We start from the raw sequence: 14,433 nt of genomic DNA on the forward strand, positions 1-14,433 counted from the left end.
GTTGAGGTACCGTCAAAATAGGTATTAAAGCTATATGGCACTGTATATCAGATAAAACAAACAACCGTGGCCTCACCACTCAGTTATGAGCAAAGATCGAGAAGTGTCCCCCAAGCGCCTGCAGCAGTCCACTGTCTCCAGTGCTAGTGCTGCTCTGGCTCATGCGCCCTTGCTTGACAGTTGGGGTAACTAGGGAGGACGAAACATCGCAGGAAGACAAACCTAGGCCTAGTCCCCACATAACTCTGACAGGTTGCAAGGCGACATTGCCCAAACAGAATGCCCCGAGAGAACACTTTGTGCTCTATAGGCAACAGCGGCGCGCACGAGGGAGGAGCTGATCATAGTCACTGCTTTTGCCACATTGATGATGGTAGTGCTGCTACACAGGTGAAGTGCAAATAAAATCCTTCCAGATTTCCTCGGCCGGTTTTTGCTGATGAACTTCCCTGCCTGGACGAGATTAGGGTCACCAGCTTATGCAAGCCAGTGAATGATCAACAGAGTACAGACAGAGCAGAGGCTGCAACATTTCTATTCGTTTAATTGTCCAGTGGATGACAACCGGGTACAAGAAAACTCAGGCGTGTAGAAAAACAAAACAAGAGAAATTGAATTAATCTCATACTTAACACACAACGGCAACAGACAAAGCATGGCATCACGCCAACTCGTACATATCCTTTATTTACAATTGTACTTGATGCCGCTGATCACAGAAACATTTTTTTCGTAACCTCGCTACAAAAACAAGTGCAGAAAACAAACTGCCACCGCATAATACAATTGAATCATCGATGCGCTTTCTTTTATTTTATTCGCCTTAAGTTGCATCCCTCTCACGAGAGTTGGAAATTGCACGCTATCGTTCCTTGGAGAGAGTTCCTATCCCTTCCAAAAATCCCTAAACGCCTACTCAAGAGCAAAATGGTTGAAAAGAGTTCACACCTTTCCATGGAAGAACTGTTTGCTCACAATCTGCACAGTGAAGACAAGGGTCTAAAGAACCAAATGGGAAAAGCTGCAGCATTTGTAGTCTACTGGGAGATAAGAACAGAACAGCATTGTGAAGAGTGCCTCTATACGGCTTGGCAAATTGCATATATGGGTTTCAAAGCCTCTTCTAGAAAAATACCTCGGGACACCTTTAGTAAGAAAAGAAAGCTAAAAATAAGAAAAAGGAAGAAACAAAGGAAAAGAAGGTATGCTGTATTTTAGACCCCTGCATCTTGCCTTCACTGACCTCGCCGTCATAACACTGATCCCCAAGAAATACAATACAGGAAACGGCAAAACACTACAGAAAAGTGTGTGTGGAACCACTTAAACAGTCAACATTTCTGATGCTACATATATACACATCGTACACATCCAGTTGTGGTGGTGGTGGTGCTGGTGATTCTGCTGCCTGGCGGGACTGTGTGGTGGTTGGTGGTGCGCATTACTTTTTTTTTTTTTGCTCTGCACGTGAAACAAACACTAAGGGAAGATAGAAGAAATAACAGAGCAAAAAAACAAGGCTTCAACACTTTTTTTAGAAATCGATGTAAAAATAAAGAGGAAAGCAAAGGAAAGGAGCACACAGCAGTGGAATCAAGTTAGTACAACCTTCCTACTGAGGAGTGTACGTACAGGGCAGCAAACCGCAGCAGTCCTCAACTTTCGACGCATCTCCCGTAAGGAAACCGTGCTAGATGCCAACGAAAACACTCGGAATGTGGAGCGACACCCTGACACTCTCACTTCATTTGCTACAAAAGAAAAAAAAATGGGTGGGGTGGGGTGGAGGGGGGGTGGTGTTAAATAAGCCTTATCAATACTGGTCACACGAGGCTGCATGGACACTACATAAGCCAACGTCAGCCAACAAGAGGTATCTTAGAGTTAGTCAGCTAATGAGATACTCTTGTTCAAGGTGACATATTTCTGATATCCAAGTACATAAAAAACTATCAAGTGAACTGCCTGGTGACAGGCCACAGTTCATAATGAAGGATATTGTATGAAGAATAAGGACTACAAGGTCGTTTCGTTGTAGCATCCGTTAACTAAAAGACAGATATATTCAACTGTCTGTATAAAACCTATATCTGCACAACAGCTGAGCTATGACAGCAAATGATCACTGCCAAAGCGGTCACCAGCAACATTTCGCTGTCTAGACGCACAGTTTTTGCGCTTTCCTTTTGCTTTTGCGAGATTCTACAAGTCTCTTTATAGTCATATACAAGTGAACAGGAAAGAAAGACAGTGATGGGTTTTGTTGCGTAGGCTGCTATAAGACCACTTGCAGTTATTAAGGTTAGAAAAAGTTGCCAACGCAATCCTGACATGCACATTATTTTGATCATGCTCACTACTGAAACAGCACTATGTGCCTTTTTGATTGCTTGCTTGTTAAACATGCTTCCCAAAACCTTACCACAGGACTTCCCCTTTGAAACTTTCATTTTATGGTCAAAGTGCCACACAAGAATGCACCCACACCTGTTGTTAAGAGAAAAAGCAAACAAGTGTGACTGAAGACATTAATTCTGCGAACAGAGTAAACCTTAATTGAATTATGCTCTTGCATTCTCCGCAAGAGAAAAATCTCTGGCCAACCTTGGGTAAGTGCGATTTGCACCCAGACAGTATAAAAATGAAAGTGAAAGCAGGAGAAGACTGCCTATTGCTACCGGCATCGTACGGGCAAGGTTCCAGCTTGCTTTTCTTTTGCCTCTAGCATGCTCCCTCCACTACACACAGAGTCTGCCTGCAAAGCTTCCAAGCCTCTCACTACAACTCGTTTGCATTCTGCTATGCCAGCCTGCGCTCTTACACTTGGCGACAAAAGAGGCAATACTTGAGAGTATGCAATATGTAAAGAGTGCATGCAGTAAAGGTAACTCTCTCTCTATAGCACTATAACTGGCCAGCTGCCATTGTGTTATGTCAGTACTGTTTGAGCCACTTCAGTTATGAATAGCAAGCAGGTCGAAGCCGTTAAGGTCCCTCAAGAGGAGGAGTACAGGACACGGATCGATTTACGCAGCTTCTGCTCTCACAGCCTCAACCGCCCCCCCGATGCAACCTCCTCGCTTCTGAGAGATGCGTCGAAAGCGTGAGCGACCCAGCTGGCGTTTGTCACCCTGTTGCAAAATCACAGAGTGGAGGCACACACCGAGAGAGCGAGAGAGAGAGAGGCGGGGGAAGGTGTTTCGGAGACCTCCTCCACCTCCTTCCCTTAAAACTGGTACCACTTTTTATCCTTGTACTTGTTCATGAGCTGGTGCGTAGTGTTGGCAAAACTCTCAGCCTCAGACATCATGCGAGCGGTGCGCTCCTCCAGCTGCGTGAGGGCCTCGCCACGTTCGGTCAGCCCCTGAGAAAAGCAAGGGAGGCACAAATCAATCGCCACCAAGCATTCACAGCAACGGGTGCAAATGGTGAGTGTTCACTGTTGGCTGTAGGCACTGAAAGCTAGTTTCACAAACTGCTCTCAACAGATACGAGCCAAAATTTTATCAAAACTGCAAGGGGTCGAGTCAAAAATGGATGAAACCAGGTACTGTCTGTGCATGGCTTTAGATGGATTTGGTGCTGTGTGATGCTGGCTGAAAAGACATGCACTAAAGGATGCTTCTGAATAATAAAATATGTAAGACAGCTTGTTCTAGTCATGTGTTTTGAAATTAGAATACGCATTACCCATTTGGCATCCACATCAAGCTTATCTAACCAACGCATTAGAAGTTTTGCAAAACCGCGCAGTCAAATTTATTCTCATATCATTACAGCACGAGTGTTAAGTATTTGAAATCGCTTTCAGGCATACAGCCACTCGAGCTGCGCCGCCGCACAGCCAGTCTTTTATTATTTCACAACTTATTTTACAGCCATCTACGAACTGCACCCTACATGGTCCCTCCGGCACGCATATCTTACCGCACTCTCCATCAACTCCAGATCAGCCGTCCACGTGCACGCACAGTCACCTTCGCAGCTTCATTTTTTTCACGCACCGCCGCGGACTGGAATGGCCTTCCCGCTGACATTGCAACAATAACCTGTCCCACGAACTTCGCGCGCAGAGCTAGCAGCTTTTTGTCATCATCATAACGCATGATTACTTTGTCTCAGCAAACGTTGTACCCACCCCTTATGTAATGCCCCTGAAAAGGGGTCTTTAAGGAAATAAAATTGATTGATTGATTGATTGACTACTTACCGAAAGGCCTACACACACCACACTACAGCGATAATTTACTTGAAACCACACCGCACTTGAATTTTAGCAAAACCTTGTTGATATGTACTCGAACACTTAATCCCAGTATAAACATGACGCAAAGAGTCCCCTAACCACTCAGCTATTGAAACTAGTGTATTTTCTCCACGAGTGGCAGCTTCACTGGCACCGCACCATCACAAAAATGTTTTCAGCCCTCCTGCAAGGCACTGGTGATTCAAAAAGCTGCAATCACCTAGTCCTTGAGATGCAAATCATTGATATGGCACGAAGATGCACCGAACATGGAGCACCCATTGAAGGTCTCACACTGAACCACCCGCCTATCACTTCCAGCCTCATCCCAGTTTCCATGCTTATGACCCTGATGGAAATGTAGCCCAGCCAGCCAGGGATGCACAGTTTTCATGAGTTGGACATAAGCTGTTGCAGCATGTGCAGCATGAGCTGAAATGGCCTTAACTGCGAGTAAAGCGTCGTTGGTAAAAGAGGCATGTTCACGTTGGCAATCAGCAAGAATGGGTGTCGGCAGACGCAATTTGCAACTAACTGACAAGTATGTTGACTAGTCTCCTCAACACATTTACTTCAAACCTAAGTGAACTGCACATACAGCACACTGATGCGGTGATCAGTGATCAAGCTTTTTCAAGTGCTTTTCAAGAACTACTGCCAGTGCTAGTAAAGGTCACTGGCTTTACAAGAGATTCAGCAATCACAGTATTTGGGGCACTTGATGCAGGCTGCTTCTAATCGGTCGCAGTGCGATTCAGCTGAGCTACAGAGATGAACAACTGGCCGATGTGCTTTAAGCAGTGCTTGACCAGCTGAGCTACGACAGTGACTGTCTTCTGATTTCTTAACTTTTATGTTAATGTGACTTCGGAACTATGCTCACTTTTTGTCACTGTGACTACCACAGACACGCAAGTTTGCCCACCAAAGGTCAAGCTGGCTTCCAAGTCTGAACCACATGTGAAGTTCTCATTGCAAGGCAGCGACAAATAAAATACTGGCTCTTCACCTCACATGGAAAAACAAACCTTGCACGTATGCGTTTCCTAATAAGGACCATTACTAATTAGCATCTGCATTGTTTTTGGCATGCAAGCATGAAATACTTCGCTGTAGTCTGTAAATCCATACCACCACATGGTGTCGACTTCACACTAATTCCCCCCAATTGCATATTAACAAGTTTCTACTCCCGTATTTCACTCATTGCAGGCTGTACATAGCTTGCGCTTTACATGTTAATTTATACTAAGAGACTAATGCTGCGTTCAATGCTCACAATGCTGGATAGAAACAGGAATGTAGATACTAAATCCAAATGCTAATAAATGAATGCCCAGAAAGCTGTTTTATAAACACTGGACAAATTATCACATATTAATGCTTGCCCTTGAAGTTCCCGGCGGCAAAAGTTTGCGGGACGTGAGTTCTTGGAAGAACAGTTATGTCACTTTACCTCGCCACCAAATCGCCTGCTGTTATAACCAGAGAGAGGAACATGTATGTTTCTCAATACTACTATCTTCATACATTTCAGGCAAATGGATCGGGTTATTGCGTGGGAATAAATTTTTTCGAAATTTTTGCTCCTGATAGTACATAAGCGGGCCATTTTGAATATGCCTATCCAGTGTGTGATTTGCTTTACAACGTTTATGTAGATACAACTGAACGTATCCAATCTGCTGCTGCCAGATTTGTCCTTGGCCTGCATGATCGCTTCCTTAGCTCAAGCAACATGCAGAAGGGACTGGTCTACTCTCCACTGAGTGAACACCGTAGGGCTCTCTGTTCAAGCAACATGAAGAGACCGAGCAGAGTTCCACTGAGTGAACACCATAGAGCTCCCTGTTTAACCCTTTGAAGGTTTTTGCCGTATATGTACGGCGGCGGTTTTCTGTCCCGCAAGGTCTTTGCCGTGCGAGTACGGTTTCGATCTTCCGTTTGAAATTTTGCGCCAAAAGAACAATGCGTGCTCACTGGGGGGTGCTGCCACCTCTTAGGACTTACAAGAAGTGTTTTAATTTTGTGCTGCCTTCTTACGGAGATAAGCAGAACTTATGTCTAGCTTTAGCGCGGCGGCACAGACTGCGGCAACACCCCTTTTGTAGTTTTGGTTTCGCCGCGTGATCGCAACAGAGTCACGCGAAATTTGAGTTTTCTTTTTGTCAGCACTATCTTGCAGTGGCTGCCGAAGTTGATTTCTATCTTTATTGGCGCTGCTCTTAGCTTGCTTATCACCGTTGCTCGCGAGGTATTCTCGCCCTCTGTGGCAACGCGCCTACGCGGTTTCAATTCCGCCACGGGATCGCAACGGAGTCGCGCGAAACGTGTTTTCTCTTTGTGGGCACTGTTTTGCAGAGGCGGTGAAAGTTGATTTCTATCTTTATTGGTGCTGCTCTTAGCTTGCTTATCACCGTTGCTATTCTATTCTATTGAACATTTTCCAGTTGTGAGTGATGCTGTCACCAAAGTACTGTTCCTAATTTTTTTTTTTACTATTTATTCTCGATTATATACATTTTGTAGATTCAAGATCCGCAATAAAGTAATTTGACCACCTGGGAAAGTTTTCTTCAAAATAATTCGACCCTCAAAGGGTTAAAACTGTTTTACTCAATTTATCATAACCATACAGGAGCTTCATCCTCATCTAATTTGCACCAGCTGCATTACTATCTTTCAGAGTTGACTGTTACAAGGTCCAACCATATAGTACTACGCCAAACATTTTTCACCATTCTTTCTTTGTGTGAACCATAAGTGAATGAAACTCACTTTCATGGGATGTGGTGAGCCTGAATACCGTGTATTTATTTTAAAAAACTTTGTATCCCCCGCGATAATGCCATGTATTTAATAATGCCATGTAATAACATGTATGCCATGCTGCGCGTTCTCTTAGAATAAAATATCCTCAAAGAGAACTTTCCTTTTCTTAGCCTCCATGGTGACCTGCAACTCCAAAACCACCGTGCTGTTCTGAACAGCGGCAAATCAGAGGTGCTGCTGAGTATCCCTTTTTCCCCAACTCACCTGCCTGGCCCTCATGACTTCTCCAGCCAGTGTGCCAGCCTGTGCCCTCACGGCTTCTACGTTGCCAGTATTTCCAGGAATGTGACGAGCAATGGTCTTTGAAGGCTTGCCACTTGCCTCACCAACTGCAAACAGTGCAAGACCACAAGGCAACAACAAGTCAGAAAGAAATAATTTGAAGTAGGATTTTTTTTTTTTTTTGACAATGAGACTTTCTCTAATGCATGAGCAGATGCTATGATGAGAAAAATTAACCGAGCAAAGTACAGATGTGTGCTGCTACTAAAAGTAGCGACAAATATGAAATGCTTTTCCGTGGTCAACTTAGTACCCACAGGCCTATACACAAAAAATTTTACAACAGGTCTCTCAGTGTTATCTGATGTCAAGCAAAGATCACTGATAAATTCCTTACAGTAAGTTCCCCAAGTTAACCGCAAGCAATCCCCTCTTGATGGGTAAGAACGCATTCACCAAATTGATTCAACACATGACAAATGACATGACGTGATTCAACACGTGGCAAATGGACTAAACCACCAATTAAACATGCTGTATCGATTCGATCAGACCAACGTGCATTCCTCCACTGCATTCCTCCATTGTTTGACCTTCTAAAGCATCAGGTTTGTATTCCACAGACTCTCAATTCAGCACCATTACTCGGAAGCTTTCTTAGTGCGACTTTTAAGACCACGAGGATGGGCAGATATCCAGGCTCCGTTGCAAAAGATCTAGCATCTGCACCACTGTATTCATTTTTCGAGCCCTTCCAGATGCTGCCTCTGGGAAGGGGCAGCCGGCAACATCCTCACAGTGGATGTACACTCACACAGCTCTTCTCGATCCAACACACTTGGTCCGCCTCCAAACAGTCCCTTGAAGAAACTTTGCTTCGGTGCTTCAGGCATATCCTTGTTCAGGAATATGGTACCAAGCATCTCCTGCAAGTTGGCACTGCAGGACACAAGTGCGCAGATTAAGTATGGCCCAGTGTGGAGAAACGCTGCTCCCCCGGTGACAGCTATAGCAAACTGTCTCCAAAGGCTCTTTCCCCCCCGTCTTTCAGCGATACCGTACTGCAAGCAAGCCCGTCAGAGTGCCGAGAAAAATGGTGTGCTCGGGAGCCTGTGTTACCAACTTCCCACACCAATATAACTGATACACTGAAGGAAGGTTTGGTTTGGTTTGTGGGGGCTTAAAGTTCCAAAGCGGCTCAGGCTATGAGGGACGCCACAGTGAAGGACTCCGGAAATTTCGACCGTTTGCGGTTCTTTAACATGCACTGACATCGCACAGTACATGGACCTCTAGAATTTCGCCTCCATCGAAATTCGACCGCCGTGGCCGGGATTGAACCCGCGTCTTTCGGGTCAATAAATAGCCGAGTGCCATAACCACTGAGCTACCGCGGCGGCCGCATTCAAGGAAGGCTCCTAGGTTTGACTGAACTTTAGAACATTAAATGTACAAGTACACTACAGTTTCATTCACAAAAGGGGCAATGAGAAGTGTTTACAGTTACGAAAATAGAATCTATGACCAGTGAAATATCTAGATATCTAGGCCCTCCATCGATGGATAAAGCCTTCACCCCCCCCCCACTGACTTACTCCCCACACAGATTCCACAAAAATGAGGTTAAACCCAGTTTTTACCCAAATAATAGCCTTTTATATAAACTGGTTTGCCACAGCAAAAAGCTTGGGAGCAAGCAGATACTATTTTGAACATATTCTACAGTAGTGTTTGCAGTTATTTGCCGATTGTGAGCTTTCCTTACCACTTGCCATTTCCATCACATAAGGTGTACCCTAAAATAAATCTGAAAAGCACATTTTAGAAGCCAGCTGCCAAAAAGCAGGTACTGAAATGGTGTCTTATTAGCGTCACCATGTCAAGTACTATCTATGCTAACGTTGTTCTTATCAAACGCCCGTTTACAATCCAAATGGTAGCTGATATGCAGGATGCTTTCACAGCATACACACAAAGGCAGGTAGGCCTAGCATAGATACGGAAATTCTGCACATGTAAATGGTAGTTAGGAGACAAAAAAACTGCAACAAACCAAATGAATGTTTGATTTGCTGAACAGCTCCTTGGAGCAACTTCCCATCCATATCATTTATGGAAATATTTAACGAAAATGGAGCTTTCATGTCCCACAGCAAAATGGGAGAAAACAGTTACTTTTACAGGCAGAAGTAACCCAGAAAAAAACCAGGCCTATAAAACAATTTCCTAAAATAGCCAGTGCGTGCCAAATTTTGCACCGAAAAAGAAACAAGCTCAATTTTTACCCTCAAATTTAGAGGAAACAAAAGTAACTGACCCTAAACAAAGTTTGTTATGGATACTATTGTAAAGATGCTTAGCTTATGTCATACTGCCATGACATGGTCACAAAGTCCCTGGCACGCAAAAGTCTACTACTTACAGAGAACACCAAGGAGAAAATCTTACCAGAAATCAGAAGAAATGGTGAACTTCTGCAGTTCTGATGGGGAGCACAAGAACATTCCATGCCCATTCTTGCTAAAGCAAAAGGTCCTTGCAATTCTGCGAAAGGACGCAACATCCAATCAAGTGATGAGTTCAGAAAAGCCGATGGAAGACGTGGTCAGGGTTAAACTTTTTCCGACTCGCCACAAGAAGCTAAACTGCCACAGCTTGTTGCAATCATATCACTGACCTTGCACAGTGAAATACTACACTGACTGTGCAAAAAAATTGGGGGGCAACAAAAATGATGTAACACCACATACCTCATGTCGACAAGTGGCAGGAAGTCTGTCTCGTAAAGTGGCTTAAGGCTAGGAAGGCTGTACACAACAATGTTGCCATTTGCAATGTAACACACAAGACAAGCAGTATCTGCAAATAAGAGGAACAAAAGAGAACAAGACATTAGCACTTCAGAACTATTTGGGCACACTTTCATAGGAGAAACAAACTTCACGGGCACCTCCACACTATCCTTCCTAACTGGCATTTTAGCCTCAACAACTATACAGCACTTCTCTTTAAGGCAAAGTTCCATGCAGGTACACACATACAAGCTCACAAAGATGACATTTTCATACCTAACTATGAAGCTGATCTTGTAGGAGCTATGGTGCTGGTAGTTTTCATTAAGGCAATGTTACCATGCTTCAGTGTACAGTAAACTTTAATTAAAGTAATTTAAATGCTATAAACGACAAGCTATAAACAGCCTGTGCTGCAGTAGTAGCATTGCGAAACCACCCAATAAGTGAGTCTCTGGAACCTTGGTTTTTCAATGGACAAACTGCAGTGCAAAAAGCATGGCCACTGAAGGCACAAACTTTAACTAGCAATTTCTCCTAGCCCTGGGTAGAAAGCAATAGATGCCGTCAATATAGTGTGTAAGACAGGCAGGATGCAAAACTTCAAATTTGTTCACATTCATGCCTTTGACATAGTTCAGCATCACAGCAGTGCTATGGTGCTCGCGATCACAAGGTGGGGTTTGTGGGTTGGATTGTCAGCCGAAAATAAGAGGAAAACATTAATTCCCTTACTCAACTCCACAGTTTCATTAAGCTGGCCAGAAGCTAGAAGAGAAAGAGAAGTGCACATAGCAGGCACAGGGTCAGGGCACTCAAAGCCTAACAACCACCTATAGTTAAACCAGAAGGTGCTTCATGTGTAAGCAGAGGTGCTGACAGCACACTGAAGAAAACTGCACTACATACGTAAAAACCCACGTATAATACGAGGTTTTTTTCCCATAATTGGTGTCCTAAATTTCCGCCTCGTACTATTTACGGATCCGAACAAAAATTTTCGAAGTTGCTCGAAGTTTTGGTTTCGTTTTTGCGGCGTGGCTACGGCGTGGCTACGGCTTGGCTTCGCTATTGGCGCATGGCTACGGCTTGGCTTCGTTACTCTCGACAAACGACGTCACGACGTTGTTTCTTTGTTGATCCGTTGGGTGTGCCTGTTGACAACGCACGTGCTCGCATGTAAGGCACGCTTCGTGAAGTGGATATTGTTTTAGAGAGCACGATGTCACGGTCTTGAAAACAGTACTCGGCTACTTTCAAGCGATTTTGGCTGCGGAGAACATCGGCAACGGTGCGGCCGGGGGGCAGTTTGGTGTCGTCGAAGGAAGCATTCGTGGATGGCCACAACAGAAAGAAGCCCTTTTCGCGTGCAGCGGAACACGACAAAGCTTTCGCGGCCGTTTGATGGTTGTGTAAACAAACCGTTCAAGGACGCAGTCAGGCGGTGCTACGCAGAGTGGATGCGCTCAGGTGAGCCTGCAGTGACGCCAACCGGGCGGCTGAAGCGGGCTTAAGAAGTGCGGCATCTCAAACGCCCTCGATGGCACGGAAGATGAGTACATTTGGGATGATTTGTCGGACAAAGAAATGTCCGAAGAAAGCGCTACTGAAGAACAAAGTAATTGAAGTGAAGTTTCGGGATGCGATTTGAATAAATGTCTTCTATGAGCTTGTGTTACTCGTATTATACGCGGGTGAAACTTTTTTTCCCATTTCGCGTCTCTAAAACTTAGCCCCGTATTATATTTGGGTTCGTATTATACGCGGGTTTTTACAGTAACTACATTATGCAATTTTACAAAAACCCGCAGGGACAGGTGATTATTAATCTGCTATTGAAAGAGGCTGCTCAGGGGTCTCACCAATGCTCTTGATGGAGAGCACCTCGGCACACACAACGAACGATGTTTCCGTGAGAGTGGCCTTGTACAGGCAGGTCTGGGAGGGCAGGGCCACAATGCGTGCCTGCTTCTCGGAGGCCATCACCACAAACTGCGTGTCCCGAGGTTCCAGCGACTGGGATGTCGTGGGCGAAATGCGGGCGCCCCGTGACGGTATGCTGCGCAACCGTCGCTCGTCCCGCTCACGTGAGTCTGGTCGGTCTTTCCACTGCTCGCTCAGCGGTAGCATCAACACACCACTGCTGTCCAGGAACGAGATGGACAGGATCGGACCCTTCAGGCGAAATATGCTCCCTGTTCACAAGGGGACAGGAAAGGCATCGCTGAAAGCAGTACTAAGTAAAGGAAAAAACAAACAAAAATCTCTAGCCAATGTATCTGGTCCCGGAGGCACGAAAGGGGAGGGTCTGGTTTGTGGATCGTTAAATAAAACGAAAAAGAGAAAAAGGGGGCGAGCACATAGCATCCCAGCCTGCTTTGGTTAGTGAGGATACGTGTTAAAATCTAGGAGACCATAGAAAATTAAGGTTGCAATCAGTTCAAATAATCAAAAGTTCAAATCAAGCTAAATCAAATTAACGAAAGTTAGTGTAAACAGTCCTGACCAGGCCACAGATGAGATAAACAATGAATATGGGGGGGGGGGGGGATGTTAAAAATGGGCCAGTAAACGTGACAAGCCTGGACAAGATGTGTGCTAAATCAAATGCAGCTCACCGCTTGGAGAGGCAATGACAGGTTGCGTATGCCTAGATTCCGTGGGCACACTCAGGGAGACGGCAAGCACAGATCCGAGCTGGGTGCCGACCCAAAGACTAGCGGACATTGATGTGTCTGTGTAAGGCGAACAATGAGAGCCCATCACTGAACATCACTGGATGAGCACTTTCAGCGTTAAAAAAAAAACTCAGTGCACACACTTCATGCCTTTGTTGATAAGATCGCTTCCCCGCATTAGTGTACATACAAATGCAAAAGAAGAAGAAGCAGCAGCAGCTCTACTCACCACTTTTTCGACAGAAGGCTTCGGCATAGCTAAGACAAAGGATTGCTTCAGAACTAATATTTTCTAAACTTGACATGCTTGAGCTACGTGACCGTGAGAAGGAGCTGTCCAATTTGTCTGAAACAGATTGTGCAAGGTGATTAGGCGTCCAACCAATCAAGCAAATTGAGCCTACTACAAGGGGTAAGATGTTGATCTACTTATGGGAGGGATGTGCACCTAATCCTGCTTTTCCTACAGCATGCAGTCGATTCCTGTTGCAAGGGGGGATTGTGCTATGGACAGTGGTCAAGTCTTTGTGTCAGAAGGCCAACCAAATATAAATGCTCCTCTCCTCCAGAAAGGTGAATTCACCACCAAAGGAGAGCTCATGTGAGAAGTGCCAGCTAGCATCAAACAAGGGTGTCATCCATCCAGAGGATTTGGCCACAACAACTGTGAAACTACCTGCACATCTTACAAAAGTAACAGACCGTACAGGCACTGTAAACACTGTACAGCCTGTGTTCTCTGTCAGAATCAGAAACAAACTGTTTACTTTTAACGTGGCCATTTGTTGTAAGTTTGCTGAATGGTGACTCCAGAAAGGGCTAGCTTGCACTTTTCACACAAACATACACTGCTATGATGCATTCAGCCTTATTTGTGAAGCTTCCATTGCAATGGCAAGTTCCAAAGAATAGAATATTAAGGCAAATTCAAGCACCCCCTCCCACTCCCTGCTGGTAGTTCTTGGAACCTCAAACTAAGCCTAACGCATGTACTGTGTGTTCTATGTTTATCTGTTCAGGTTGTAAAAAATTTTCCTGCCCAAACTTTGGCCTGTTTGGGCTCAATCAGTGACCACAACGTAGCTTATAATAGTCTGCATTTTTTTATAAGTAATTTAACGTCTCAAGTTGCCTAGGTTGTCTGGAATCAGCGAAAAACTGCAGTCGGCTGTGCACAGAATTTTCATCGAGATGAGTGGAATAGTCGATTTGGGAGGCTGCGTCATCTGGGGAACTGAGAGACACAACCCAGCTCCCAGAGCAGGGGCAATGGTTGCCTTGCAGTTCTCAGCTGGTGCAGCCTCTCATATAGGCCGTTCCATTCGCCTCAACGAAAATTCTGTGCACAGCCAAATGCAGTTTTTCACCGATTCCAGACAATCCAGACAAGTTCCGATGTTAATTATTTATCGCAAAACACAAACTACCATAAGCTAACTTGTGGTCGGTGGCTGAGCCAAAAAAGGCCAATAGTTTGTGCAAGTGAATTTTTTGCAACCTGGACAGATAAATACGAAACGCACAGTATGTGCAGGCACTCTCCCTTTAGTGAAATTCTGTAAACAATAGCAATGACCACTACTGAGTACAGTTCCTTTTTAAGATGGTGGTAGGCACACAAAGTTAACTGCTAAAGTTCACGAATGCACCATGCCATTACATA

General features: G+C 44.8%; 1 protein-coding gene and 1 long non-coding RNA gene across 3 annotated transcripts in view; one reads left to right on the forward strand and one right to left on the reverse strand.

Annotated features, from left to right (window-relative positions):
- Window positions 1-524: 524 nt before the first annotated feature.
- The window catches only part of Tomosyn (syntaxin-binding protein tomosyn), a 57,953-nt gene continuing 44,044 nt past the window's right edge, over window positions 525-14,433 (reverse strand). For both annotated transcript variants that reach the window (XM_089571943.1, XM_089571944.1), the window contains 8 exons: window positions 13,000-13,116; window positions 12,711-12,827; window positions 11,955-12,287; window positions 10,051-10,159; window positions 9,749-9,844; window positions 8,115-8,239; window positions 7,283-7,407; window positions 525-3,364 (listed from right to left, as the gene is read on the reverse strand). In XM_089571943.1, the coding sequence (XP_089428069.1) occupies window positions 3,227-3,364; window positions 7,283-7,407; window positions 8,115-8,239; window positions 9,749-9,844; window positions 10,051-10,159; window positions 11,955-12,287; window positions 12,711-12,827; window positions 13,000-13,116 (1,160 nt within the window). In that variant the 3' untranslated portion in view covers window positions 525-3,226. The remainder of the gene's footprint in view (window positions 3,365-7,282; window positions 7,408-8,114; window positions 8,240-9,748; window positions 9,845-10,050; window positions 10,160-11,954; window positions 12,288-12,710; window positions 12,828-12,999; window positions 13,117-14,433) is intronic.
- Window positions 2,140-4,195, forward strand: LOC149359838 (uncharacterized). Its single transcript, XR_016288811.1, has 2 exons — window positions 2,140-3,428; window positions 3,879-4,195. It is a non-coding gene; the product is annotated as an uncharacterized LOC149359838 (long non-coding RNA).

The sequence above is a fragment of the Amblyomma mixtum genome, chromosome 2 (assembly GCF_055824585.1).
Source record: "Amblyomma mixtum isolate Tamu chromosome 2, ASM5582458v1, whole genome shotgun sequence".
Taxonomy (NCBI): Eukaryota; Metazoa; Arthropoda; class Arachnida; order Ixodida; family Ixodidae; genus Amblyomma; species Amblyomma mixtum.